The sequence below is a fragment of the Trachurus japonicus genome, chromosome 9, assembly GCF_045865225.1.
Source record: "Trachurus japonicus isolate A0001 chromosome 9, Traja_1.0".
NCBI classification, from domain to species: domain Eukaryota; kingdom Metazoa; phylum Chordata; class Actinopteri; order Carangiformes; family Carangidae; genus Trachurus; species Trachurus japonicus.
The window spans coordinates 24,052,674-24,080,335 of record NC_140915.1 but is presented as its reverse complement, the minus strand read 5'-3'; the positions used below and the strand labels follow the sequence as shown (position 1 = coordinate 24,080,335).

At 42.0% G+C, this 27,662-nt stretch overlaps 2 protein-coding genes across 3 annotated transcripts; one reads left to right on the top strand and one right to left on the bottom strand.

Moving 5' to 3' along the window:
- The first annotated feature begins 267 nt into the window (after nucleotides 1-267).
- On the top strand, nucleotides 268-1,320 carry LOC146981468 (hydroxycarboxylic acid receptor 2-like). The gene has a single exon (XM_085788171.1). It carries the CDS (start codon nucleotides 309-311, stop codon nucleotides 1,281-1,283), a length of 975 nt encoding a protein of 324 aa, XP_085644297.1. The 5' UTR covers nucleotides 268-308; the 3' UTR covers nucleotides 1,284-1,320.
- A 1,342-nt stretch (nucleotides 1,321-2,662) lies between these two features.
- Nucleotides 2,663-27,300, bottom strand: kntc1 (kinetochore associated 1). 2 transcript variants are annotated; one of them, XM_085786706.1, is made up of 62 exons: nucleotides 27,217-27,300; nucleotides 26,799-26,955; nucleotides 26,534-26,654; nucleotides 25,957-26,072; nucleotides 25,752-25,830; nucleotides 25,557-25,634; nucleotides 25,436-25,470; nucleotides 25,231-25,341; nucleotides 24,699-24,792; nucleotides 24,481-24,533; nucleotides 24,256-24,368; nucleotides 24,101-24,152; nucleotides 23,921-24,019; nucleotides 23,760-23,803; nucleotides 23,588-23,653; nucleotides 23,409-23,484; nucleotides 23,168-23,293; nucleotides 22,867-23,033; nucleotides 22,639-22,750; nucleotides 22,245-22,388; nucleotides 22,100-22,156; nucleotides 21,859-21,939; nucleotides 21,647-21,769; nucleotides 21,031-21,174; nucleotides 20,847-20,942; nucleotides 20,610-20,713; nucleotides 20,412-20,514; nucleotides 20,193-20,327; nucleotides 19,967-20,086; nucleotides 19,540-19,612; nucleotides 19,115-19,182; nucleotides 18,735-19,036; nucleotides 18,458-18,630; nucleotides 17,907-18,007; nucleotides 17,456-17,600; nucleotides 17,282-17,338; nucleotides 17,027-17,190; nucleotides 16,830-16,934; nucleotides 16,609-16,737; nucleotides 16,190-16,306; nucleotides 15,778-15,887; nucleotides 15,458-15,674; nucleotides 15,133-15,222; nucleotides 14,886-15,048; nucleotides 14,478-14,536; nucleotides 14,172-14,382; nucleotides 14,015-14,088; nucleotides 13,706-13,910; nucleotides 10,770-10,882; nucleotides 10,618-10,673; nucleotides 10,425-10,503; nucleotides 10,213-10,337; nucleotides 9,984-10,119; nucleotides 9,735-9,830; nucleotides 9,489-9,545; nucleotides 8,965-9,019; nucleotides 7,646-7,709; nucleotides 7,408-7,534; nucleotides 7,200-7,289; nucleotides 3,976-4,130; nucleotides 2,989-3,091; nucleotides 2,663-2,814 (listed from the first exon to the last, which is right to left on the bottom strand). In XM_085786706.1, the coding sequence occupies exons 2-62, from the start codon at nucleotides 26,934-26,936 to the stop codon at nucleotides 2,785-2,787; spliced, it is 6,636 nt and encodes a 2,211-aa protein (XP_085642832.1). In that variant the 5' UTR covers nucleotides 26,937-26,955; nucleotides 27,217-27,300; the 3' UTR covers nucleotides 2,663-2,784. The 2 variants fall into 2 exon arrangements, with proteins under 2 accessions (XP_085642832.1, XP_085642833.1); XM_085786707.1 differs by having other exon boundaries at nucleotides 23,588-23,650.
- Nucleotides 27,301-27,662: the final 362 nt, after the last annotated feature.

The following is a 27,662-nucleotide window of genomic DNA, read 5'->3' as shown; positions in this document are numbered from 1 at the left end:
GTACATGCAAGCTTTAAAAAAACCCCCAACTAAATTCATGTTTATGTTAATGTGGTGCTATAAACTGATGATGTTGCTCATCTGTGCACCCATGATATGACTATTCAACCTTTTGTATCTTTAGATCAATCGAACATCTTTGGGTATAAGAGATAACTAATTCTGCCATGTTAACATACAAAGATGAAAAGCAGAACCTCCCTCCTTCCTGTATAGACCAAAACCACATGCTTCCCTTTAAAGTCTACACAGTCACCAACTTGCTTATTTCTTTGATCTGCAGACTGGCAGACGGCACATAGGACAAGATGCAGTGCCGTTTCAATGGAACTGTGCTGATCAATGCACTCCCTCCAGTGTTGGTGACAGAGTTTGTTTTGGGAGTCATCAGTAATGGCTTGGCTCTCTGGGTCTTCTGCTTCCACATGAAGCCCTGGAAGAGCAGCACAGTACTACTCTTCAACCTGGCAATGGCTGACTTTCTGCTCAACATGGCTTTGCCTTTCCGCGCCAGCTACTACGCCTCTGAGCTCAAGTGGATGTTTGGACACCTTTTCTGCAATATCTGCCTCTTCATGCTGGCGATGAATCGCACAGGAAGTACCTTCTTCTTGGCAGCTATAGCTGCGGACAGGTACATGCGCGTGGTGCATCCACATCATCCCATCAACTCGCTGAGTGTCCCAAAAGCCATGGTTGGAGCGTTTGGAATATGGGTGCTCACCATCTCAATGACTGCCCATATCTTCACTTTAAAACATGAAAACCAATCCTACTGCGAAAGCTTCATGATTACAACTGAGGCCCACCGCAACCTAGATTGGCGCAGGTTTGAATTTGTTTTTTCTTTCTATGTGCCTCTGTTTGCGATTCTCTACTGCACAGTCAACATCGTCAGCCACCTGAGAGGGAGACAGCTGGCCCAGCATGCTAAGATCAAGAAAGCTCTGTGGTGCATCTCAGTAGTGGTGGTGCTCTTCATCATGTGCTTCCTCCCGAGCAACATCACACAGGTGCTGATATGGATCATGACCATGAAATTAGCCAAAGCCCTCCCTGAATCTCAGATCTGTCCTGCCCTGGAAAACCTGACCACAGCCTTTTACCTGACCATCTGTCTGACCTACCTGAACAGCATGTTGGACCCTGTGATCTACTACTTCTCCAGCCCTGCCTTCAAGAGCGTCTGTCGGAAAGCTCTTCATCTGCCCCAAACACACACTGTTGACAGTGCAGAGAAGAAAACTCGGGAGACGGGCTCCCAGTCCCTCAGCCAGCTGTGATCACTAAGCTGTAATCATGAGATGCAACATCCTAAAAATTCAGATTTTTTGAAGTGCCACACCCACATCCCTATGCCAACTGGATATTCATATTATACTGAAGTATACTGTAAGTCCCTGTATGTGTTTTAAACCAAACCAAGTTGGTGTATCTTTTATTTTGTATTGTCTGTGTCCTTGTATTTTCTTTTATGCACTTTTTTATAATGGACCCAAGTCTGTAATCTATCTATCCTTTTTGAATATCAATTATCTTTGCAAATATTATAGCTATGAAACAGGTGGAATGTATGATATAATTGTAAATACTGGAGATAATGTAACCTTAAACAGAAGTGGTAAAGAGTGATAAAATCAGAAAAACTGTCACTGTCACATTTGTTATTGACCACATTTAACATAAGCTACCGGATATACCTGGTTAAGTAAAACTACTCACACAGCTCCTGAATGTATTGAAATGAGAAACTGAAATAATGTGTGAAAGAATGTAAGAATGAAGGTTTTTTATTTTTATTTCTCTACATATTCTAGACATCTCTTTTGCTAAATACTGTATATATAGGTTAAGAGATATCTTTAATTGTCATTTTGTCAATATCAAAGCAAGTCTCAACTCAGTTTTGCTGCAATTGCATTTCATTTGTATTATTGTATCAGGCATGTTTTTCATAATTATGACAAAAATAAAGAGTTTTTATTATAACAGCCATGTCACCTGTTTAATTTGACACCCGTTTTTCATATAACATGAATGTATAGCAAGGTCTTATGGTCTTATTTTAAAGAATTTTATTCTGGTTAGAATTGCCTTATATCCTAAATATTAAACAAACAAATGAATAAAAAAAATCTAAAAATCTCGAGGTACAGTAGAAAGGAACATAGATGTTTTGGTTTCACTGAAATCACCACGCCCCAAAATACATGCAGACAGCCATCTAGACTTATTGGGTTTTTTTTTTTTTAACAGCATAAGTGGTCACAAACTGAACTCATGAACAAGACAGTGTTCAATGTGCTTCAAGGGACTCCACACACCAGATCTGAATCCAACACAACCACTAAGGGTAGAACAGGAGATTGGCAGGGTGAATGTCAGCTTACAAATCTCTAGAAACTATTAGATATGATGACGTCAACATGAACCAGAGCATCGATGAAAAGTTTCCAACTTTTTGAGGAATCCATGCCACAAAGAACTGAGGGCAAAGACACCTGCCCAGAATCAGTATTTTTTTTTTATTATAAAGTACTCAGTAACTGTAAATATAAATTGGAATATTGGGGACATAACAACATAAAATAGATGACAAAGATTTAGATCCTTGCATATTTTCTGCTTCAAAAAAGGGTTTTCAAGAATTCCTTAACACAAATTGTAATAGTGAAAAGCATTTATTCAAATATTTCATAAACAAGTGCAAATATTGCATCTTAGCCCAAGACTTAGCAAGTGGGCTTATTTAAATACAGCTGAAAGCATAGTGTCAGTTCATCCTCAAGCTCCATTTTCCATGTTGAGAAACTCCTGAAAAGACAAACACAAAAACGAATTATAGAGGGAGAATATAAACAGAAACTCAATGGAAACTGATACTTTTTAATACAACCTCTTAATGAATATAATATGAATATAATTTTAATGTCAAATGCTGGATTCATTCTTTGGATATGAATTTCTAACTAAACTGGGTTCAGTTACCTTAAGGCAGCTCGGTGAAGGTGAGCCGTTTGTCAGCGTTTCTCCTCCTTTGTGCCCTCTGTGATTCATATAGTCACGGAAGAGTGAGTCGGCATCGTCCTGGCTGAACAACATAAAAAGCAAAGAACTCAAATCATACATTTGAAAAAAAAAGAAGAAAACATGACAGTTTACACGGCAACTATTGTGTGAACAATGCAAATAAAAGGTATCATAACTTTAAAGGTCATAAGAAACTATGTTAAGATGGCGATCAGAGAATTATCATGTGTTGTAGGTAGCTACGTATATAGCAAGTGTATGTATGGTTATGGACAATAGTAGTTTGTGTTATTTTTCTCATCCTAAACTGATCATATTTTTGATTAGAGTACCTTGGACATAATTTGGACAAGTAACAATGATTTTGACATTGAATTTGTAGGCCTATAAATATGATTTTTTAAATCTGTCAGATCAATGCAGTCCATGATCAATAACTGAAAGACGATTAAGTGCACAGCGTGGGAGTTTAATGGACATGTCCGGTCTCAGTTCCAGTTTGCGATCTGCGAAGCTGCCTGGGTGGATAGTGAGTCAGCAGATGCAGATTGACATGGCTTAACCATGCATGAGTAAAACGTCACTAAAGAATATTCAATGAATGCAAATACTGTGTTAACGTTCACATTAGTCATCATCACTACGTCATCGACACCAACCCCACTAGTATATTCTCACATCTGTGGGAAACACAGCATACAAAAAGAAATGCATTCTTTACATCCCCATGTACATGATGTAACAACAGGAGAGTGTCCGATCACTCGTGCAGATTTCCAGCTTGTTCTTTAACATCTCCTTCAGTCACTTTTGAAGTGATGAATAATCTCACCAGATGCTGACATAATGATCAGCACACTGGATCAGAAATGGTTATGTCAACTTTTTGTGAGATATTTGGTGTTGGGAATAAATAAATAAATGGAAAAAAAAACAAGAACGCACCAGTTCTGGCTGATCAGGTAGTCTGCCAGGCTTTTCACCTGCTTGGGTTGGCCACTCGACACCATGAACCTCTTCAGATCCTTGAAGTGTTTGGTCTTCAGCAGTTTCTGGTACTGACTATTTTGGCTGATGAAAGTCAACACGGTCTCCTTCACCTGAGGGGTCGGAAAAGTATAAATGTGATGTTAAATAATGTGATACAGAAAAAACTCAAATGAAAGACATTGCAATAAAAGTTTCAGATATCCACTTTTTACTGCACAGAAAATTAAGTAACATGAAGTGAGTTCATATTTACATACCGGTATTCACTCGCATATCACATATCTTTACACAATCAGACCCATTTCATATTGGTTCCTGTTTATCATAACATAGCTTCAGTTGCCCAGAAACATCAAGGTTTGCAAAATACACTATGTAAATAATACATGACACCAAACACATCCTCTGTTCTGCTGTCCAGATAGTTCAATTTTAGGTCGCTGTCACCCCTAACCAAGCAGACTCGGTTCGCTTGGGGGGCTGAAAGTTGCAACATTGTTGTATTTATCACTTAGTTCAGTTCTGCTTTCACACTGCAATTTCTGAACTGCATCAAACTTGCGCACCAAACTTGAGCGTCAATAGTCAACGACACAACGGCTCCCGACTGGCAGACCTGCTGGATAACAGTAAACATGGAGCAGCATGGCTGTTTTTGGGATGTTGTTTCTTTTTTTATTTATCAATTGCACATGGCTCAGCAAGCCGTGCAGTACGACCACCATGTAACGCCGGGTTCACACCGGCCGCCAAAGCGCCGCGGAACGGAGCACACTTCCTTTTGGCGCCCTTGACGCACGCTCATCCACTAGCCAATCACTGACAATTACAAGCAGGCGCAGCCCTTGCGGGTAATGACATCATGAAGTAGGTAGAGCCTTTAGTCTGCTGGCATAATAGCAGTGTGAAAGCGAACTTTACTGGAGTATATGGAAACAATGTAACAAAAAAAAAAAATTAAGTCCGGACTATTAGGTGTGAAAGCGCCCTACTCATCTGTCCAGAGATCCACGAGTCCTCGTCTTTGTCTTCATTCTCTCTGGCAAACCTCAGTCTGGCCTTCATGTTTCTTGTAAAGAGCAAAGGTTTCCTCCTTGCACACCTCCCATGGAAGTTAAACTTGTGCAGTCTCTTTCTGATCGTAGCGGCATGCACTTTCACATCAACAGTAGCAGGAGCCTGCTGTAGGTCCTGTGATGACATTTTAGGGTTTTATACTATAGACTTCCTTTGGCATCTTGCGTTCTGCTCTCGGGGTGAACATGACATGCTTGGACGGCCAGATCTGGGCACGTTGGCACTTGTTTTGAATGTCCCCCAGTGTAGACTATTTTCCAGGCAGTAAAATGGCTGATTTCAAATAGTTTTGAATCTTTTTTATTATTATTATTATTATTTCTCTACCTCGCACAAGGTATGTTAATATAATTTCTTTACTTTGTTTAAATTATTTGTTAGGTCAAGCTGAGGTCACGCTAAGCCTTTCGGGTTTCCGACCTCACATTTTTCGTATCTTTCTCCCTATTAGGAGAGATATGTAAATGTATTTGTTCTATTTCGTATGTGCAAATAAATGAAGTCTAAAAATAAAAACCTTACCAGGCTGATAAGCTGCTACAATCTCCTTTCTGAAGGCCTCAGACAGCTCTTTCCATCTCAACATGGTGTTCACTCTCACTTCAACAGTCAGGACCAAACTAAACTAAACGTCTAAGGTTTGAATAAGGCAGTGCTTCTCAAAGTGTGGGGCGCGCCCCACTGGTGGGGAACGGAGACATGACAGGTGGGGCGCGACAAACGGGAGGAAATTTTCAATTTCATGCCTATCTTACTGTAAATGCTATTGACAATAAAGATAATTCACTCTAAACAAAACACCCACACACAAACAAAGTAATAATGGATAGCTAAAATTATTAAAAAGCATTAGGAGACCGGGAGAAAAAAACCTGGAACTTAAGTGCAAAAACAATGATTGACGTCGGGATGTTAATTGCAGCGGGGCAACAAGGTAGCAGCAGCAGCAGCAGCAGCAGCAGCAGCAGCAGCTGAGAATTTCTAATAGAGACTGGCTCTGGTAGCAGGCTGCTGGGTTCACACCGGACGCCGAAGCGCCACGAATAGCGCAGAACGGAGACCGCTTCCCTTCTGTGCTCAAGTACCGGTTGTGTAGTTCAGACCAGAAGCGACACGCGAGCAATCGCGTAAATCTTGGCAGGAAGTCACACATGAAACGAGAGAATCCGGTCAATTGTCAAAATAAAGCACTTTTCAAAATAAACAGCGATTGACAAATGCGATCATATTTGTGTGCGTTTTATAGCTTATATTTGTCAGACTTGAGAGAGATGAAAACACACACACACACACACCTCTCAGCTCAACATTGAGCATGACTTGAGAGTGGCAGTTTCAAGCCGGCAATCCTGTTTTGAGAGGATGTGCAGTGCAAAACAGGCACATTGCAGCCACTAATACAGGGACAGTCCACTTGTTCATGTTTTTGTTTTTTGCACAGATTGCAAATGAAACACTGTTTCATTATTTGACTACTGTAGCCTACTTTTACTTTTCGTTTTTGATCTGCACTTTTATTTTCTCTTTTTGAACTTTGTGTTATTTCATGTTTTTGATTTTGACTCATTATGAAATATGACTGATAGGCTACTTGGTGCTAGTAAGTTCAATAAATTTGGAGTAATTTGTCAAGATTTTTGTTGGGGCGACGGGGGGAAGTGGGGCTTGAAAATCCCCACTTGTTCAAAGTGGGGAATGACGAAAAAAGTTTGAGAACCACTGGAATAAGGCAACCCTGCTTCAAAAAGCTGAGCAACAATGTTCAGATCACCTGATGTGATTCACCTGTGTGAATTTAGCCATTTTAAGTGGGAATAAATGTAGGTGTGTCCTAACTTATTCCTCACCAAAAATTTGCTTCTTTTTTTTTTTTTTCCAGAAAAAGTGTTTTCTTCAGTTTTAATTGTTTAGTTAAATTACTTGAATCTCCCAGTGCTGTTAAAATCAATATTAAATATTCATATTGCTGTACACATATAGCTGTGAACATGGCCTAGCTGTCAGCTGTCCGAGTGGCAGATGAAAGCAGTTGAAATGTTGGCGAGTAAGCGGTAAAAAGATTCACGATTCAAGATTCACATTTATCCAAAGTGACATCTGACCTGCGAGGGGATCCCAGCCAGTTCCCCGGTGTTCATAAGTTCTTCCACCTGGTCAAGGACAGTGACTGGGTTGCAGAGAGACAGAAAGCCCTGTGGACAGCAGAAGGACACAACAGTCAAGACAGTGTGACTGTAATTAAAGGATGCAGTTCCTCTGGAAGGCCTTCTTAACATGTTGTATTGACACACACTGTATGGACACACTCACCTGAATCTGCTGAGCCTTTTTGGCATAGGGGATGAGAAGGAGCGTTCCCAGGGCGAAGGCAGGCAGATTGAAGTGTGCGAAGCGATTGGCAATTCCTATCAGGTCTAAATTCAAGAGTACCGGGCACCTTGGGAAGAGAGCACCATGTAAACAAACACCGTCACATACACAGCACAACAGAAGCCCCACCCCTGGTTAGTGTTTAAAAGGTAAAAGGCTGAACATGAATCAAACATACTTGAGGAGGAGAACAAAGGTCCTGTAGAGTGTTGCCTGTTGATCAGGACTCAGAGGAACTGAAGCTGTCGCACATGATGGAAACAGATGAGAGAGTCAGGGGCATTCAAGAGCTACACTGAACAGTGAAAAAAAATATAGAGACTTGAATAAAAATGATGCTGAATCGTCTACATCAGCCTTTCTCAAAGTGGGTGCCGCGGCACCCTGGGGTGCCGTCTGACTGAGTCAAGGGTGCCGTGAAAAAAATACCTCTTCTGACATTTCATAGAATACATTCTCTTTACATATATGCAAAGGGGCCGTGTCCACTGGACGCCCTTTTAGCGCTCTGGGCGTCTACTTTCCATTCAGATCCTATGGAGCTCGGAAAAAAGCTCTCGGCGCTCTCTGTTTTTTGTCGCGGCGCTCAGAGCGCTCAGAGTTTAAATATGCAACTTTTGGAACAGCGCCTATCAAGCGGCTCGGACGTGAGGCGGCTCGTTTCGGCAGCGTTCAGAGAGAGAGAGACAGACAGAGAGAGAGAGAGAGAGAGAGGGAGAGAGAGCGCTCCGTGGACACGGCCGTTGGTCACGGGCGCTCAGAGCAGTAGGGGCCGTGTCCACCGGACACCGGACGCTATGAAAAAAATGCGTAGTACCAGGCTCACGTCTCACATTGATGGTGAGTCACAGCCCCTCCTCTCTCCAGTGGATCTGTGTCCGCTCTGTTCCGACTCCGGTGCGTTTGATGTATAAAAACACTCTGCAGTGACACGGTGGAAATTCTCTGATTGTTGTAACGGAGTCAGAACGGAGCGGAGACGCCGGTGGATGTTCATTTGAATGCGTGCCTGCGCTGCGCGCATGTAGATCTTCTCTCTTCCTCTCACATTGCGGATTATTGTGTGCCTGTGCGTGTGTGTGCATATGTAGGCTACAGAGGCACCTATGCATAAATACTGTAATAGGCTACTGTCCCGTCTAAATAAACAGGGCATTTACATTTAGGCTATGCAGTGTCATTTTGAATTATATTTTACACAGGGGTGCCGTGAGATTTTATGCACTTTTGAAAGGTGCCCTGACTGAAAAAAGTTTGAGAAACACTGGTCTACATCTCTCCAGTGTTTCCTTTAATTAGAATATTTCTCATCTTTCTGAGAGTTTACACTCACTTATTGAACAGATCAAAGCCATGTCATTTTGAACACAGGTGATGCTGATGCTGCTCAGCATCACCTATTCTACCAGAATGTTTTATAATAAAACATTAGTCAGAGTCAAGAGGATCCATGTTGTTTGTAAACAGGGGTGAGTTTCACTGTTTCAAACCTCATACCTGAGACAAAAGGTGCCAGTATCGTACTCTTCCAGGTCCCTGAGAAACTGACAATCTGGGAAGAAAATAATTCATAAGACATTTTTGTAGGTCATAAATCAGCTGATGGCTGATTGGTAATCAGGATGTCTGGTGGTGTAGTGTTTTTTTTTTTTGGTTTTTTAAAAATATTTTTTGGCTTTTCATGCCTTTTTTTGATAAGACAGTTGAGAGAGACAGGGAATTGGGAGGCAGAGAGAGGGGGAATGACACACTGGACAACCTTGCTTCAAAAAAAAAAAAAAAAAAAAAGTATATATATAAAAATCCTTTCTTTTTTTATTATTCCATTCAATTAACTATTTTTTCTCTGTCGAATATGTTCGTGGGGGGGGTATTATATTATATAAATAGGAGTGTGGATTGTGATTCTTTTGTATGTGTATCTATGTACAATAATGTTGATGTGCAATAAAAAGAAAAAAAAGAAAAAGAAAAGAAATGCAAGCAGTGTCCGGTCTTAAAATAGAAGTGATGAAATGTACCTCCCACAGCGCGGGGACAGCCAGCGCTGCCTCTAACACCTTCTGGAGGTGACAGATCTGAGGGGAAGAAACACAAACGCATGCAAGTTTTACTCAAACCAGATAGCCAAGCTGTCTTTATGCAACATATGTATGAATGTTGAGCAGTCTGTCTGTGCAAGTTTGACAAAACCTGAAAATAAACTAAAAACAGACATCACATGGGAGAAAGATGTTGTGTTTTATTCTTAGTGCATGTGGCCTTACTAGGTTGAAACAGAGCATCTTCTGAAGCAGACTGTTCCACAGCTGGAAGTCGTACACCTGATACTCCAAACACAGGTCTGCCACCAACTGCGCCGCCTGAAATGAGGTGGGTAAGTTGGTCTGTGCGCTGTGTTTACCATGTTTTTTTTTTTTTTTACCATGTTTACCATGTTTACCATGTTTACCATGTTTAACCTAATTGTGAAGCCAAAATGGAGCAGCTGCAACATTTTCAGGTCAGAAAAGTACCTGTGGCTCATGACTGTGGTTCTTCCACAACCCTTTAATCAGTCCTTCTTTGGGACTGCTGAGGAAGGACTGCACGGTGTAGGGGATGTTTAACGCCTCCAGTTGAGAGACAAAGATGTAGCACTTCAGGTAATATCTGCATGGACATATAAAATACAGAAGCGTTGGTGAAAATGAACCAATCGACACAAGCGTTATGAACTGAAATTGAGTGAACAGTTCCTCATACTGGATTTTGGTCCTGGGGATCTGTAACCGAGCCTCCAGGGTCTCTGCGTTGGCGAGGCGAATCAGACAAATCAGAGCCCGAGTTCGATGGCAGAAGGTCAGACGAGGCCCCGAGGAACTGAGGGGCTACGAGAGAAAATCCAAAAATAGACATTGCAATGCTTCCTCTTGGCAATTTGTCCGGTATCTACTGAAAAGCAATTCATTCCTCACCCAAGTTTCAGCAGATAGGATGGGGCTTAGAAGACGGACGGCATCGTCCACAGCGTACGGCTGCAGCAGGTGCACCACCCTGACAAACAAAAACAACAAAAACATAAACTGAGCCGAGACATTTTGGTGTCACAGTTCTCACGACATTTATTTTGGTGCAAAAAGCCGCAACCACAGACAGTGATGCCTTTACCTCATTAAGTCTGGGTCCTCTTCAATGTTGCTGACACATTCATGATTGCCGATATCCTTTATCAGAGAAAAAATGTTTTGTCAAATTTCAAAGCCAGTGGATGGAAAAGGACATGAACAGGAACTCTGTGGGTTACGCTAGGACAGACAAACCTTGGCAACGGCAGGACCCGTTTTGCAGATCCACTTTTCCAACATTATGTTTCGGATTTTCAGGAGATCCACACTGTTGACTGTGGCTATCTCCTTCACTGCAGTGTGTATATCTGAGACACAGAAAACAAATGAAAAGAACAACACGTTGAGGACTTCTACATTAAACTATTTTAATCACAGTTTAGTCATCTTTTAAGTCACTTTTCTGTGATCATCCTATGATACGTTTGTATTACTCTAATTGTTTTAGCTCCGACATCTTTAAAGCAGAAGTAAGCGATCCGGTCGTTTCGGCTAACCTCCTGTCAGCCGATGGAGTTAGCAGTCCCCGCCCTCGTCCCTACGTCACCACATTCACGTGCATCCCTTGGCTGCACACACAGAGAGGACCGCCCCTTTATGCCGTTCTCTCTCCTCATTGGATAAAGGTTGTAGGATACAAGGAAAGTTTTCTCCTCGGCTTACAGCAGAGCAGAGTGACTGACAGACCCGTGTTTCAGACCAAACACTCTATGTGAGTGATTGCTGTCGGAAGATATAACTATTTATTTAAAGTCCCCCTCCCGCGACCCTTTTTGGTTATTTTAAAACATTCTCTGTGGTTTTTAAATTGTGATTATGAAGTTTTTAGCCAAAATCACAAAACCTGTGCCATTTCCCAGGGCTCTCCTTCTGCACAGCACCAGCAGGTCATTAGCAATGTAGAGCGGGGCGGGAGCTTGTAGCACTAGTGCCCTCCCCTGGAGTTGTGACACGTCAACCCCAGTCTCCCTGAAACTGCCAGTTTGCGTCTGCCGTTGGTTGACAGCAATTTGAAGGCAGAAAAACTCAGAAATGCAATTTTGCACTTCCTTTTCTGCTGCTATGTCCTCTAACACAAGAAAAATGCCACAGGAACATGTGAAAAGCACGAAAAACACGCTCGAGGGTGGGCGTCAGACAAGACAGCTCCCAAAACGGCAAATATTTTCAGCTGCTTTGGTCGCTCGTCAGGTGACTGACGTCAAAGTTCGATCGCGCTGGTCATTGGGGAGCCGAAATACAAAAAAAAGGGAAAAAAAGGCAACCGACGGACATCTCTATTCTGACAGGTTGCCGCCGGTTGCAGCCGAACCGCGTCATAGCTCATTACCCTAAAGTTAAACCATGGCTCAACTTCTCGTCTGTTGACGCTTTGGACGCTTTGGAAGCGCGGCGACGCCTGTTGATGCTTTGGACGCTCAGTGTCGCCGGGCTCTCATTGAAAATGAATTGACTTCCGGCGTTTTTGACGCTTTGGAAGCTTTTGGTGTGAACCACAGTTAGGGTGTAAATGTTAAAATGATACATTGTTTCATTTTTCAGTTAGTGCGGTTGCGTTCACACCTGCTTTTTGTCACTCGGGACCAAACTTGGAGAACGTCATGTCTCCATGACTACCGGCTGAAATCTGGAAGCGCTGATTGATAAAACTTTCATGATGGAGACTCCAGTAGGGCCGGTTGTTAGTAGCTCTGGTCATTTATTTCTATATTATTTGCATGTATAACTCTGTTTGGTACTTCCGGCTGGTTTCCGGTTGCGTTCACCCAGCTCGGTCCCGTTAGTTCCCGGTTAAACGTTAAACACGGGCGGACCTCTGCTGCTCGGTAACCATGGTAACCAGCTGCTCCGTGGACCCGAGGGACGGACCGGCTGCCCCGCTGCTGGTGCTTCGTTTGTGGGGACGGAGCTGCGTCTCCCCGCTGCGCTAACCCGTTGTCAACGACTACGGGAGCCCTTTTAGCTCAAACTTGTTGAGTTCGCCTGGCAGTTGGGTCGCACCAGAGTGCGGTTGCTTTCACACATCAACTAGTGCGCACCAGAGTTCAGCTGGAGCCGAACCGAGACCACCTCCTCAGGCCGCACTAGTTTTGGTGCATTAGAGTGCGATGTGCTTTCACACGGACCGAAACTGGACCAAATTTAGTGCGATCTAAATTTAGTGCGCACTAACACTGCAGGTGTGAATTAAACACAAATGGTCGTGTCGTGTTATATGTATTAGAGAGCAAACCAAGACAAATTCCTTGTCACTGGTTGACATGGCAATACATTTTCTTTGACTTTGATTTTGATAAAACATTCCGCTTACTTCTGCTTTAATTTATCTGTTTTGCTTGTATGCCTTTTCATCCTCAGTCATTCATTTCACTTCGTACTACCTCTTTACAAATGTTTATCTACTTCTTTTGTTTTCATTTCCTTAAATTGCTTTTTTGCACTGTTTCATTCAACTGCTCTTAACTGTTTCTTGCTGCTTTTGCATCTCCGTGCCTTTATATGTTTTAATTCTCATCTAACTCTGTTGCTTTATGTTATTTAAATGCTTAAACTTTCTCTTTATTATTATTTTTCTATCTCTATTTGTAGCCACCTCAACATCCAGGCTACTCCAAGACATGGAAATCCAAGGGAAGGCCCACTGGCAGGCAGTCAATAACCTCTCCAGGGCAGCTGAGAACAGGGAGTCAGTGGCTGTGGGTAAAGAGGAAGGACTCCACTTGGGCCCTCGAATGAATAGATGGCATCTAGGGGGTGAGCCCGGGACGCTGGGTTTTACTCCTGAACCCTCTGGTGGTGTCGTGGGCCCAAATCAGTGAAACACTAATGAAGGAGGGCGCCCACTTGACAACCCAGAGGAAGCTATCACTCACTTGAACAGCCCACAGAGTCTTGATAATAACAGCTAGTCCTACAAAATAGATCTCTGTATTTTGCTTTTATGTCAAAGCATTTTGTAAAACCTTGCTGTTAAATAGGTGCTGTGTAGATAAAGGAATTATTAGTTAGCTAGTACAGTGTTAAGTAGATAGTCTATAGCTGACTGACCTGTTTTCCAGGACACTGTTTAACAAAGCAAACTGGAATATGGACCTTACAGTGTATTAAAGCCTGTATGACAGTGATCTCACCAGGATGAATTTGACCGTCTCTGTAGCGCTGCTCCACGCTGCTGTGCTCATACAGAGCGGCGATGAGCCTGGTCGGCACCCTGGTCAGTTTCAGATGCTCAGGGCTGTTGAGCTGGCTGGCTATCAACGTATTCTCCGTGGCTGAACACTTGAACTGCAGATTCAGCTTGGACAGGAAGGTCTCCGCTCTGGCCCGTGCTGCTTCCTGCATTAGACCAGAGACGAGGAGATTATAACCAACTAATCCTTTGAGATTTTAGACAATTTAAAGTTTTATTCTGTGTAGTTCCCCAGGTGAAAAGCACAGACCTCAAGATTTGGCTCTTTCAGCCATGCATCTCCAAGAGCCAAACAGATTCGGAGGGACTGAGTTTTCTCATAGCCTGTAAAGGGAGAGGAACAAGTCAGTGTAGCCACATAGCAACTTGGCCTGAGTGTAGGGTAGCAATTAATCTGCAGCTCAGACCTGCTGGGAGTTCCTGGGTGATCTTGTACGCTGTTGCAGCAGCCCACTCTGGACTCTGGATGCACTGGATGTACTTCATCATGGTCTTGGCCACCTTATACGTCTCGTTGGAGCCATGACAACTATTTTTCCTCTGCTCCAAGAGTAGGGGCTTCAGCTTCTTCTCAAATATGTGGTTCGCTGCAGACATGTATAACTTGTCGAGGCTCACCTAAAACAAGACAGGGGGGTTTGAATAACCGTGATAACTCTGTTACAACTAGTCATGCTATTGTTTTGTTTTTTATATCAGTGTCTTTATATCACCTTCATCAGTTTGCTGATCAGAAGAAGTGTAGGGAAGGTCTCCTCACTCAGCTCAGGAGCTAAACACAGAACTTGATTTTTTAGTTTTTTTTCAGTCTTAAAGCAACACTATGTAGTTTCCAAACACGGATAGACCATCACTCCACTAGTCAGAGTTACAGAGAGAGTCAGATTTTGTTAGTTAAATAAAAACAAAAATTTTGTCAACAAGTTTTACTAAGAAATCCTAGATGGCAAAGCAAGTGTTGTAATCACCCGCTTGAGCAACTCTTAACTCTCTGACTCACAAGCGGCTAAAAACCATGTCATGTAAATTTCCTTCCTGTTAGGTTTCACCTGACACCCACAGATAACCAGTGAAGATCTAATAACTAGATCTTCTAGAGCGAACTACAGTTTCTAACTCACAGATAATCTTCCAGAAATGTTTGGTCTGCAGAAGCAGGTGGAAGGGCAGTCTGACGTCGGACAGGTTTGGCAGGAGGTTGTTTTCCAGAAGATACGTGTTCTCCAAGTCTGATGGAGGAGAGATGCGCTTGTAGGATTTCAGGTGCTGCAGGAGGCCCATTGCCTGTACATGAAAAAGACATTGATTGCAAGTTAGCGAAGATACTTTTTGAAGACAACAAACGTACCAATATATATATTTATTTACCTGACTGATGGAGAAGCTGGCTACATCCGCATCTGCAGCCTGTATGATCTTCAGCACTATTTCAATCCTCTCGTAGTTATAGGGGCTGAGCTGTACAAGAGACATTTTGCAGGTTAAGACAAACTTAAATTCTTTTTGCAATAGAAACACCACACCATACAACAGCTGCAGTGTTTCAAGTACAGTTATTCTAGGGGAAAATTGAAGTGACTATTGAACTTCATCAGAAATTTCACTCATGTATCAGAGATTAAAAAACATGACAGTTGTGCCCTCATGTTAGTTACTCCAGTTTACCCCCCACCCAACCTCCCCATGCTCAAACCTTGAATAAAGCAGCACAGAGACTGTCGGTGAGCTCGCTGGTGCTGTGCAACTTTGGGATGATCAGAAGGACTCGCTCCAGTGCTTCTGCGTGACACAGAGGCGGCGCCTCGTCCTGTCCTGCACCCAGGTCGCCTGCACCTTCCTCGTCCTCTTGGAGCAGCAGCAAGGTGGTGATGTACAGGTTGATCACACTGTCACGGTCTAATCCAAAGGTGCTGCGGGTTTATGCGCATGGTTACAGTTAGCACAGAAACAAAATGAGATATTTTACATTGAAACAGTCTGAAAAGTGGGAACACTGTAGAGTGAGTGGCTGACCTGCAGTACTCGAGGATGATGTCTGGGGTGATCTTCCTGTTCTTTACCAGAACAGGGACAAGACAGCGCTTCATCTCCGGCCGCTGGCGGAACACCGACTGGATGGATATCTGCAGCAGAGCATAGCAGAGGCAACACATGTTCAGCCATGTGAGAGACACCAAACCAAATTTCACATTTCATTACAACTACAGAACAGTTTGACTCTACCTCCATTATTAAGTCTAAATAGACTTATCATGAACCTTGTAGTCCATTTTCCTATTCAAATATTTGTCTGTGTTTCTTGTGTTTATGTAATGTATATATATATATATATTAATACATACATTTATTTAAAAAAAAACATTTTTTAAGATGACTTCAGTGGAAAATCTTTGTCCTTGACCGATGAATTCCAGAGTTGGATTACCTCTAGCTTGCTGAGCTTGATTCCCCACTCAGCATCAGTGATGACAGAGAGAAACTTCTCTTGTTCCACTGCCTCGTTGTACAAGCAGCAGAGATTGGCCCCGATCTTGGCCACAGCCTGGAGAAAGAAAAAAACAAACAGTTACTTAGTAGATGTGTTGTAAATTGAAAAACTGATAGGTGCACATTCAGCGGATCTTGATCAGCTGGAACAGCCTTTCCTCAACAAATTGATCGATGTCTTATCATGGCTGATCTCTGATCTTAAATGCTTAAGATGAGGATCTAAAACAGGATTCAACAACAACTAAATAGCGTGTTAAGTTCATTTACTTTTGCAATTGTGGCAATATGTGACCTTACTACGACAACACAAAGAGGTTTCACAGTAAAATAAAGAACAGTAATCACGGTGCCTACCAAGATTTTGTCATAGTTTTGCCAGGTGTTGTCAATAACCTTCCACAGTATTTTGAAGACTTCTGCTTTGGGGAGAAGCGTGCAGAGTCCAATCGCAAAATCGTGATCAACCATTCTCCAGTTTAACACCTGCAGCACACAGAAAACAGGGGTACTGTTATTCAGAAATGTACGGTAAACCGGCCACCACCCTCTCACACTACAGGACTCTGCAGACTCACCTTGTTCAAAAGGGCCACAGCCACAGCTCTCACAGTGGATGTAGTTGTCTTCTGGAGTTCATTCAGGCATATGTTGTACTGTATAAGCTCTTGGGTGTCATAAAGCTGAAAAATTGTAATGAGAGGATATTTGGTCCAGAAACACAAATGTCGGTGGCACTCACACAGCTCTACTGGACATGTTGCAGCAGTCATACCTGCATACAGAGCTTTCTGTCCATTACATTAGAGGTGACGTGCTGCAGGCAGCTACCGTAGCAGTTGACCTGCACTCTGAGGGCCAGCTCCAGCTGACTGCACTCCTGTAACATCTGTAACATGTTGGTCATGGGGCCCAGAAGGGGCTGCAGGTAGTTAGAACCTACATGTGGGCCATGTAAAAACACAAAATAAACTTTCAAAATTACAACTTTACATAGAAAAACAAACAAGGTATCTACTTAAATACCGACCATTCTCAAAAGAGCAGTTCGACAGACAGGAGCAGTCCAGCGGGTACAGCTTGGTATCTGTAAGAATGGGAATAAATGAGCCAGACAGCAGATGAGACCAACCGGCTGCAGAGTTGCCGCCGGCTACGGTGATGAAATCCTACAGAGATGATAAACGCAAAAGCATCTTCTGACCCTGAGAAATCGGCAGCAGGCAGGTGGTGATTTCATACTGAACTGGGAGCACAGACACTGGGTCCAGGACAATGCAATCCTCCTTAAAAACATCCTGGAAGCTCCACTGAGAGTATGGATCCTTCTCTTTCTCCAAGGTCGAGTCCTGTGACATTAAACAATTAGCAAAGATTGTTAAATGCTTTTCGTGAGCTTGAAAATGAATATTTAAGATTTTCTTTCTTGGACAAAGTTACGGGAACTTATGGGAAACAATCACATTAAATGAGTAACTGAGAACTGAAAACAATAATCATGCCCTCAGAAGATTTTAAATGGTAGATTCCTAATTATTCATTTGTGAAAGTATGTTGAATCTCCCTGAGGATAATAGTCTGCAGATAAACAAAACATAAACTACAAACCAGACCATAATAAAGTAAATCAAGTTGGAAATAGATAAGATACTGACCTCGGCAATGAAGCCATAGTTGTCTGATAACTGACACTGATGATACACATCCATAGCTATCCGTGTGCACTTGCAAAGCTCCATACAGTCCAGGAGTAAATCTGTAAATGATTATCATAATGAAATAAAAAGGATTTTAATTTTGCAATTTGCACATGCTTTTAAAGCAAAAGGGGTGAGCCAGACTAGAGAAGAACCCCCACAAAGATGAAAAATGTCTCATGAACCAGGCTGTCAAAAGGTGTTGTCCTGAATGCAGTCATAATCTACAACACGATCAGATACACCTCTCTTTTACAAATATTGTAGCTGTAGAACAAGCAGAAATCTTTATGTTTGTATCTCATTTGAGGGGTTTGTCCCTAAAACTCTTAACTGTGCTTAAGATGAGACAAATGATGTATTTCCAGTCTAGTTTTCACAACATTAAATGATTACCGTAAGTAGAAGGATCCAGAAAACACATACAGACCAAAGTTCCCTAATCTAATAGCTGAGTTAGAGACATTTTTACCTGTATGGACTGTGTATCGATCACTGATGTTCTTTACCTGGGTGGCACACGGTGACGGCCTGGCAGCCCAGCACGTGGATGACCGCCGGCAAGTCAATGTTATTGGGAAGAACCATGGGAACATCTGCCTCCAGCATCTGGCACATCGTCTTAGCAGCAGTGAACAAAACCTTCCCTGTGCTGGTGTTGCAGTGGTGTTCATACAGCTCACTGAAGACACACAAAAAAAAGGGAAAACACAAAGAAATTAGAAGAATTAAACAAGAACATCCATCTGTGTTCGTTCTCTCATCACAGCACCCACACATGCGAACCTGAGGATCTTCAGGGCCTTGTCCACCTTGCCCACTCTCAAAGCTCGCAGGGCCAAGTCGGACCAGAGCTCCTGTTCGGTGCGCTGCAGCTGTCTCCCTAGGCGACGCAAGCCAGCCTCGGTGGATATGGTCTTGGTCTTGCCATCTGGATCATTAGCTACAACTGGGGTCGTCATAGCCTTCCCCTTGGATGAAGAGCGGCCACGTGTGTTTTCATAAGCCGTGATGTGATGCTCCTGGATCTGTTTTCTAATGGTTGGATCCTCGTAGCTGGACGGGGTGAAGAAAACATCAAAGTCCTCCTGAAGGAAAAGACAAAAATGGCTTCAGATCAATCAATGAAGAAGTGATGGGAAAAACATTTCTTCAGCGAGCCTCACCTGTAAGTGGGCGATTGCCTTGAACATGGCGAGGTTGTTCTCACACTCCATGCTTTTGAGGGCATCGTCTGCAGAGGACATGAAATCCGGTATCACTTTTGGATGCTCAGGTGGACATTTATAAGATTTATCTCATGAACCTTTACCTCAGCTGTGTTTAGAAAATCTATTTCTGCTGTTCTTATATCAGTACAGGTGACAGGAATATCAAAGACATTTTAAAAGCATTAACTCCTGGGATGTTCTGCTGTTCTAAACTGCAAACTACACTTTCCTTAAGCATTAAACACATGAGGTCCATGGAAGCCTACAGCCAGTCCTTCATAGCAATTTAGTGACTAAGCAGAGAAAAGATGATTTTGAAACAAAAGCTTTTCCCTACTCTGCTGTTCATGTTTTAGAACTGTATGAAATGAAATCCTTACCTGCACATAATCCAGAATAGTATTTCAGAGCCTCCACAATCACTTGAGCTATGACCATCTGTTGCTTCTTGTGCTATTCAAGTCAGATGGAGAGAAAGTTCAGAGATGCACAAAGTGACAGCATGCATGTTCATCGTAATGCATAACCCTCTTCAATTCATGCATGATCCATTATCAGGTAAATGTGCATCCTGATTAGATTAAGAGCTGATATGGAAAATCCTGGTACGTCAGATCAGGAACGTGCAAACATCAGCAGATTGAAATATAATTTACTACATAAACAAGGAGCCTTTGTTTTCTAAAGCATCTTAACACACAACATATGACTTACACGCTCTTCAGATTTCATTCACAAAACTGGCCCTTGAATACAAGATATAAATTAACTTTTATTTCGAGCATACGCCATCTTCCCTGCCCCCACCTCGTCTGAGATGTGGTCTTTGTCTTCCAGTGCCAGCCTGGCCCAGGTTGTGAGGCGCTCGACCACACACTCGGCCTCAGCAGTGGACAGCCTCTTCAGGGTCGTTATGCATTCCTCAGTCTGCAAACAGCACAAAACAGCGCCTAAAAACATGCCGAGAACGCACAGAAACCTACAAAATATGAATTTGTGAAGTGAATTCAAATGTCTGCATTGATTATCATACCTTTCCTTGGCCAATCAGCTGAATGAGATACAAGTAATTAATCTGCGAGGTTGGAAGTTTGTACGCCTCAGCTAGTTTCAGTGCGTCCTCTAAAGAGGTTGGCAGGTCTTGCTTCAGGATGTATCTGATCAGTGTCTGGGGAAAACACATATCAATCAGAAAGTGTACAAGTGGGCTTAACACAATAAGTCGTCATGTAACTGATCATTTCAAATTTACCATAATTTGAGTGCTGTTCGAGAGGTTATAGTTGCGGATCCCGTAGCCCCGGAGAAGTTTCTTTATCTCCATCAGATGGTAGCTCTCCTTTAAAAGCTCTTGTCTGGAGGATCAATCAAGTACAAAAAAAAAATCATTTAACGGCTGCTTTTGTTACATAATGGTAACCATTTCAAAGTGAGGAGGATGTGAACATACTTCGGGCCATCCATCTCTAGGTACTGCTGAACCAGTTTTTCCACTACGTTACTCCAGGGTACCACAGCTTTCTGCATTATCTCCAGCACAGCATCCACCATCAGCTGGCAAACAACGCAACAATGTGAGATTTCACAACTTTTACTGCTGTTCACTATCATTATTTGCTAGTTGTTTTTTTCATCTTCTTGTGCATATCATGAACTGTGTGTAAGTGCAGTGTTGTTACAAACTTACATCGGTGTCTGTCATACAACCGAGCACAGCCACTGCTTTGGCTTCCCATTCTGTGAAAAGCGTTGTGGTCTGAGAACTGCAGCGCTCCAGCAGATCCTAGAGAGGAGGACAAACAAATGGCATCACAGGGTGCTGGGAAAACTAAATCCAAGTCCCCAGTGGGTTTGGCTGTGGTGGAGTTTACCTTGATGTACTGGAGAAGCAGCTCATCAAAAGAAATCTTATGCTCTTTGGCATACGGCAGGATGCTGTTTTTCACTGTGGCATCGATCAGCTCTGGAGCCGGCACTTTGTCCAGCATGAAGAATGCGACACTCCGAACACTTGCCTATCAAATTATATTTAAAGTGGGAACAAAAAAAACAGCATTACTGAAAATAAACTTAAACAACAGTATCACATGAATCATAGTTTCACAGTGTATTTAAGGGAGATTTTTGCAGTTGATCATTTACTTTTTTTTTTTTTTTTTACTAACCATCTCTTCCATACTACAATTCAATAACTCTACTGACATCTAGAGAAAGAGATGTGCATTGATAAGTTGCATAATCATTAATGTTACTATTTCATTCACTTTTTGTAAAAATACTTAACCCTACTGTATAGCCTATAGTTAGCTGCAGCCTGTGGCCTATGCAAGATATTCAGGAATGCTTTTTGAAGATTGGCTGTAATTAAAATATAGCACGAATAAGAAACAAACCTTCACAATGGAGGTATGTGGGAATTAATATATATATATATATATATAGTAACCTAGGGAAAATGCTGAGAGAACAAAAAACAACAAGACAAACCTTCTCAAAGACTGAAAGTGAAAGTCTGCAGTTGTATTTACGGTGGAGGTCCAGCTGTTGACGGAGGTTGGATATCAAGCACTTGAGGCTATCCACCTCCTTTCCACCGTAATTATCATCATCCTTAGGAAAAGAAATCCACGTAAATCATCATGTAGATCATTATTGCGGAAGCACACACACAGAGGACTGAGGAAATGTGGCTAACTTACAGATTTCATCCATGTCCATAAAGAAGGAAAAGAATGGAAGCCAAGTGTCGCCAAGTCCAACCCGTTCTGTGGCCAACCACCCTGGCAAAACATAATCATAATCAACATGTACACTGTGGTGAATGGCACATAACCAATTGAATAACGTAAAAAATAAACTACACTTGTGTCAAACTCACTGGGAAATCTGAAATCAATAAATTCTCATTACTGATGTTAATCGCTAGTTTTTCTTATTTACCTTTTCCGTTAGCTCCAGATTCCTTGCCCTCTGCTCGAGCCATCTCGCCATGATTTTCTATAAGCACATAAAGATAGCACTGAGCATAAGAACAATAATGGTGCTGATAAGAATATTTTTTATAATTGAGAGACTGCATCCATACCCGTTTTGTTGGGAGCTCTCGTCTCACAAAAGGAACAAAGACTGTCCGGAGCCAAGGAAAAAGCTCTTGGGATGGCAGGTCCTCTGGGATGGCACTGAGCACAGCTTCCAGCTTGCTCTCGTCAAAGTCCACTGTAAACTGTCCCTGTCACGAAAGCCAGCAGAAAGCCATCATCACAAGTGACACCAACACTACAAAATTTCTAAAACATAGTTAATTTTGTTTGGTCATTTGGATCGGCGTCAGGATTGAAATTCATGTGTCAGTTTTATCCTGCGGTAGCTCATTAAGTCCCTTTTATAAAGTGTATGTACAAGATTTATTGTACATTCATTGATTTGAGGGGGAAGGGGGGGGGGGTGAATGAAGCTCTTCTGGTTTAATAATATGCTACCTCATATCTGAGCCAAAGGAGCTGTGCGCCCTTCATGTCTCCTTCTCTCAGGCGTGACAGAGTTTCTCCAAAGTTGTCAGTGGTGTTCAGAAACTCGATCCAGGCGATTCCACTATGGATGATGACAGAGTAACAATACTAGCGTCAAACACTATAGTATGTAATGGTAAATCCAAAAAATTAAAATGTTACTTTATGACAGAATAAAGTATTTGTGACTCAACCTACTTGAAGTTTTCCACACCATGCAGGCAACAGAAAGTGGCCAGTCTGTCCAAGGCCTCTTTGATCTGTAAGGAGCTGTAACGCGTGGCAGCATGGTTCAGCATCTTCGTCGCCGTGTCAAAGGTCGGCCACGGAGCTTTGAGGCAGTACTCCACCACATACTGCTCATCCTAGGCATCACAAAAAAAATGCACATCAATTAATGAGTAGTTGAAACTTGATGCCACTTTTAATTTGACAAGATGACCACTAATCATGTTTCATCAGCGTGTACAAGGCTCCAATACAGCATTGTTCAACTCACTGTGATCTTCATCAGATTGGTTTTGGCCTCCTCCACAAGTTCAGACAACACATCCTGTCCATAGCCGCCCACTGATGCGGAGGCCAGCTGCTCCAGCACAAAGTCAAGCTTCACCCTGTAAACGAGCTGGAGACAAAAACAGAGTTGTTAGTGGTGGTTGTACAAATGTAAATGTTTAATATTATGTGTTAATGTAACTCTGAATAAAAAGCTGAAATTAGTCTGAGGGACAGAGACTTACCTCCAAATCCAGCTCAAATGTGATGGCGAATTTTTCAGCCTCTTCAAACATATGTTTGTAAAGAAGTCTGCTCAGTCTGGGAGTAATAGAAAAGTCAAATCAAGTTACTCTGACATCGTACAGATTGTGGTTGCACAAACAGCAATTACTGTGGAAAAGTGTGACTTAGAAAGGGCTACCTGTTTTCAGGCAGGGCCTCCGTGAAGCATCTGACAACAATAGACGATACAGGCTCCACTTGACTACTCGAACAGGAAAACAAAACACACCAGTTAATATACAGTACAAAATCAATCACCTCAATACAGGTTTTGTCTTAACATCATAGTAATCATCCAAAACCATTCCTACCTGTCTGGGTTCTGACAAACCCCCTCGACCAAATAAATTGTATCCTTAAGAGAGAGAGACAACCAACTTAAACATGCAGCAATATTAACATTTAGAAATATTACATTTAAAATCCATACAACAATTAGTATTTTAGTTGATGTTTTTTTTTTTTTTTTTACCATGTTTACTTTTGTCGGCACAAGACAGGACACTGAGGAGACGTCCAGAGAGTAGCAAACAGTCATACAGGGCAGAACTCTGATTTGCAGTGAGCTGATCTAAAATATAAAAACAGTTCAGAATAAGACTTGAGATTATTTATTTCTATACTGTCTTAATAAAAGGAGTTACACAGTTACCTGACCGTCTTGCTTTATCAGTGCGATCATCTTCAAGCTTCCCTTGTCTTGGCTGTAACACACACATACTTATTTACATTTTCAACATTGTTTTAAAAGCAGCACAGCCCTCTTCATATATATTAACATCCACAGTACACAACACTGATACTTACGCCACCATGGAGGCAGAGCCACATTCGGTGGTGAGTTCAAAGTCATGAATGGCAATTTCTGGCCAACAATGGGTCATGACAAGGAAGTGTGGGTCCCAAAGACTGAGGACATCCTGAGACCAAAGAGAAACACAAAGTTATAAACATGTATACTTGAAATCTTTGTGACTGAATAACATGCACTGGTGTGTGAAACAGTTAATGGTGATGCCATGGTGAACATACCTCAGTGTCAAGAACATACAAGAGATTTTCCATCACCACCATCTTTCTCACACCTTTTGAAATAAACAGAAAAGATGTTATAGTGTTGGTACAATTTACTTGAATGGACAGTTTAATTGTTTGCCTTTTTTCTAGGAGACAATTCCAAACAATAACCATCGCCTCAGCAGATGACATATTACAAACATGTAGCCATATACTGTTCTTCAAGAGTTTACCTGGAATTAAATTATTGTCGACAGATTGAGCGAGACACATCTTGGCCTGATGAGGGTCCATCGTCCACTGAGTCAAAACATTCTCCTCAACTCCCTGTGAAGATGACAGTGATCTTCTTTCACTGCTTTATATAAATGAGCAATTATCCATCTCAGGAAAGTTGTATTCAGGGTGAAAATTAATTCAAACCTTTCTTAAATTTCAAAGTTTTCCTGAAAATATACTTAGATGGTCAACAGCAGTGCAACTATTCTGAAAAACAGTAACAGTATGTTTTAAAAAATCTTTAACCTGCAAATTCAACCCTGCGAGAATCTAGATGCAAGTCCTGTATGTGAAAAAGACAGTAACATTTTGAAGTCACTGCTTGTGATTTTCAATTTAACAGAAAAATGTAGCATATAACAGCAACTATGATCAGGGATGAAAAGAAAAGGAGTCATAAATACTTATATCCCTCCTCTTATGTATGCATGCATCATGACTACAGGTTGTAAATAAATTTATAAAATTTCACTCTTCAATTCTCACCCCAATCAGAAAGTGGATTTCATGGCCCTGGTTGAACATCACTGCAGTGTTGCAGCCCTGGTCGTGATAAGCCTGGGTGGAGCAGAAGTCTATCTTGATGAGAGACTGAAGCTGAATCAAGAAAAAAAGTGATTATGTATCAGCACTCGGCAGTTCAAAAGATATTTCATTCACTATTGCATAGAAATAAAGTTCCTTAACTTACCTCCATCAAAGCTCCTACATCCATGTTCTCAGTGGCTGGGTTGTCAAATAAAAAGGAAAGTTTAATTTAGTTAAAAAGTGTCTCCAATAAAAAACTTAAGCTGGCCACAACATTTTCTTACCCGTTTCAATCTTTGCCAAAGCAAGGTTAGTAATGTGGAAAAACCCATCATTGATCAGAAGAAACACATGGTACATCCCTGTCAACCAGAAACACGAGTTAGACAATAAATCCCAAATTTCTCCTTGTTCCCAGTGCACATTACACAGTCTTTTTCAACTGTGTATCCTTTTCATGTCCATTGAGAAAATTTCACCTAAAGATGTCTTGTCCTCTTCTACCATGAGATAGTGATATGTTCTCTCATTTCCACGGGATGGTTTCTCTACCAAAGCCTACAAACCCAGAAAATGACACATATTAATGATGTACTGTATATAAAGTATACCATGCATGCAGCACAAACTATTAAGAGTGATCATATCATATTACATGTAATCCTGCTCTATTAGATCTCATACCCTGGTGAGGAGGATCCTCTTGTGTGGAACGTAAATCAAATGAAGGTTACCATTTCTTTCACAGACCAACAGAAACTGTCCCTCCAGGCACACATCAACAGCATCCACATCAGTTTCTGAAAAAATAAATCTCAGGATTAATGTACAGTATCTTGGGCATTTTCTTTCTGATGATTGGCACGATGATAGAGATACTTATAGGCAGTGTTCTAAGCAATATGCTCAAGCTAATATGCTCCTTTATAGGTTTAGTATGCGCTCAGTTGATGTTAAATGTTCCCTATTTAGATCTTTCTGTACACATATGTGTACAGCTCACCTCTGGTGTAGCTATAGAAAAAGCAGTATGCAGCGGCTTCACTCCGGGCACTGGTCCCTGCAGCTATTTCATAGCTGTAGGGGCCAGTGCCTGGTGCACTTGCCCTGTGGCCCTAATAATAATATGTACTGTGGCAGATTACAGGTGCTTTATTGAAAGGACATAAAGGAATCTGGTATGCAACCCTCAAACTAATCGTTTATTTTTCACATCCACTGAGGAAATGCAAGGAGTGGGGCATCAGATAAATATACATACCAAAGTCGAGAAGGAGCAGGATGACCTGATAGCTCTGGTCAAACAGGATAACAGTCCTGTCAGCAACAACGACGCTCCAGTTTGAGCCACTGGAGGAGGAGAGACGAGGGTTTGTCTGCACCTGCAACAACCAGCATTTCATTACATCAGGCATGTATGGTCCAGTGCTGTCACCATAGTTGGGTGTTGTTGTGATGCAACAGGTAGCCTATACACGAGCATGTTTGAGTTTGTGACAGTCAATAATACCGTCTTTAAACATTACCTCATCGGCAGCGGAGACTTTGACCAGAGTATCCACCTGATACAAGCCACTGCCGTACTCCTCCCCGGACACACTGCCCAGCCGGACAGTGTTTGTGTCCTCGTTGGTCAGGAGATCGACTTCACTCCACGTCGCCATTTCTTCTTTCTAGTTTCGCCTTACAATGAAACAATAATAATGTGATAGTTTTTTTGTGTGATGAAAATATTACTCTATACGAGTCGTTCAAATATCTGAAAAGCGTAGCTCGCCAGCTCAGTTACGTTAGCATCCAGTACTTCAGCTGCCTTTCAATGTCAGTTTTATATGACGATGACGGCAACGTGAGATTTATAAACCAACTTAATTTAACACGAACGTCTGATATCCATGAGCAATGGCGCATTGTGCAGTTATAATAAGAGAGATAGAAACTTACGGCTGAAATCGTTAGATAGTCATAGCTCAACAGTACAGTTTTAGCTTCAGGATCCTTCTGTGTTTAGAATTTGGCGGGTCGCAGAAAACTAACAGGAAGTAACTTAGTTGTCCAATTATTTTTCTCAGCGCTATGACTTCCAGGTACAACTTCCGTCACAGACTAATTCAGCCTGCTTTGTAAGGACAGGCAGGAGTAAACCCCAACCACAGCCCTTATGTTCATAGTATCCCACTGTAATGTAAGTAATTGATCGGAAGCTTCTCTGGGCTAGACATTAGCTGGGCAATGTGCAGCCTGACAGGCTAAACTTTGGGAGAACAGCACAGTGTTTTTAGACAGGGGGCGGGCTCACTGCTATGTTGCCAGATTTGACATCTTTCATTATCCTGCAACATTCTCGACAGTGGTTAGGAAAACAACATCAAAAATAACAAAAGGTTAGG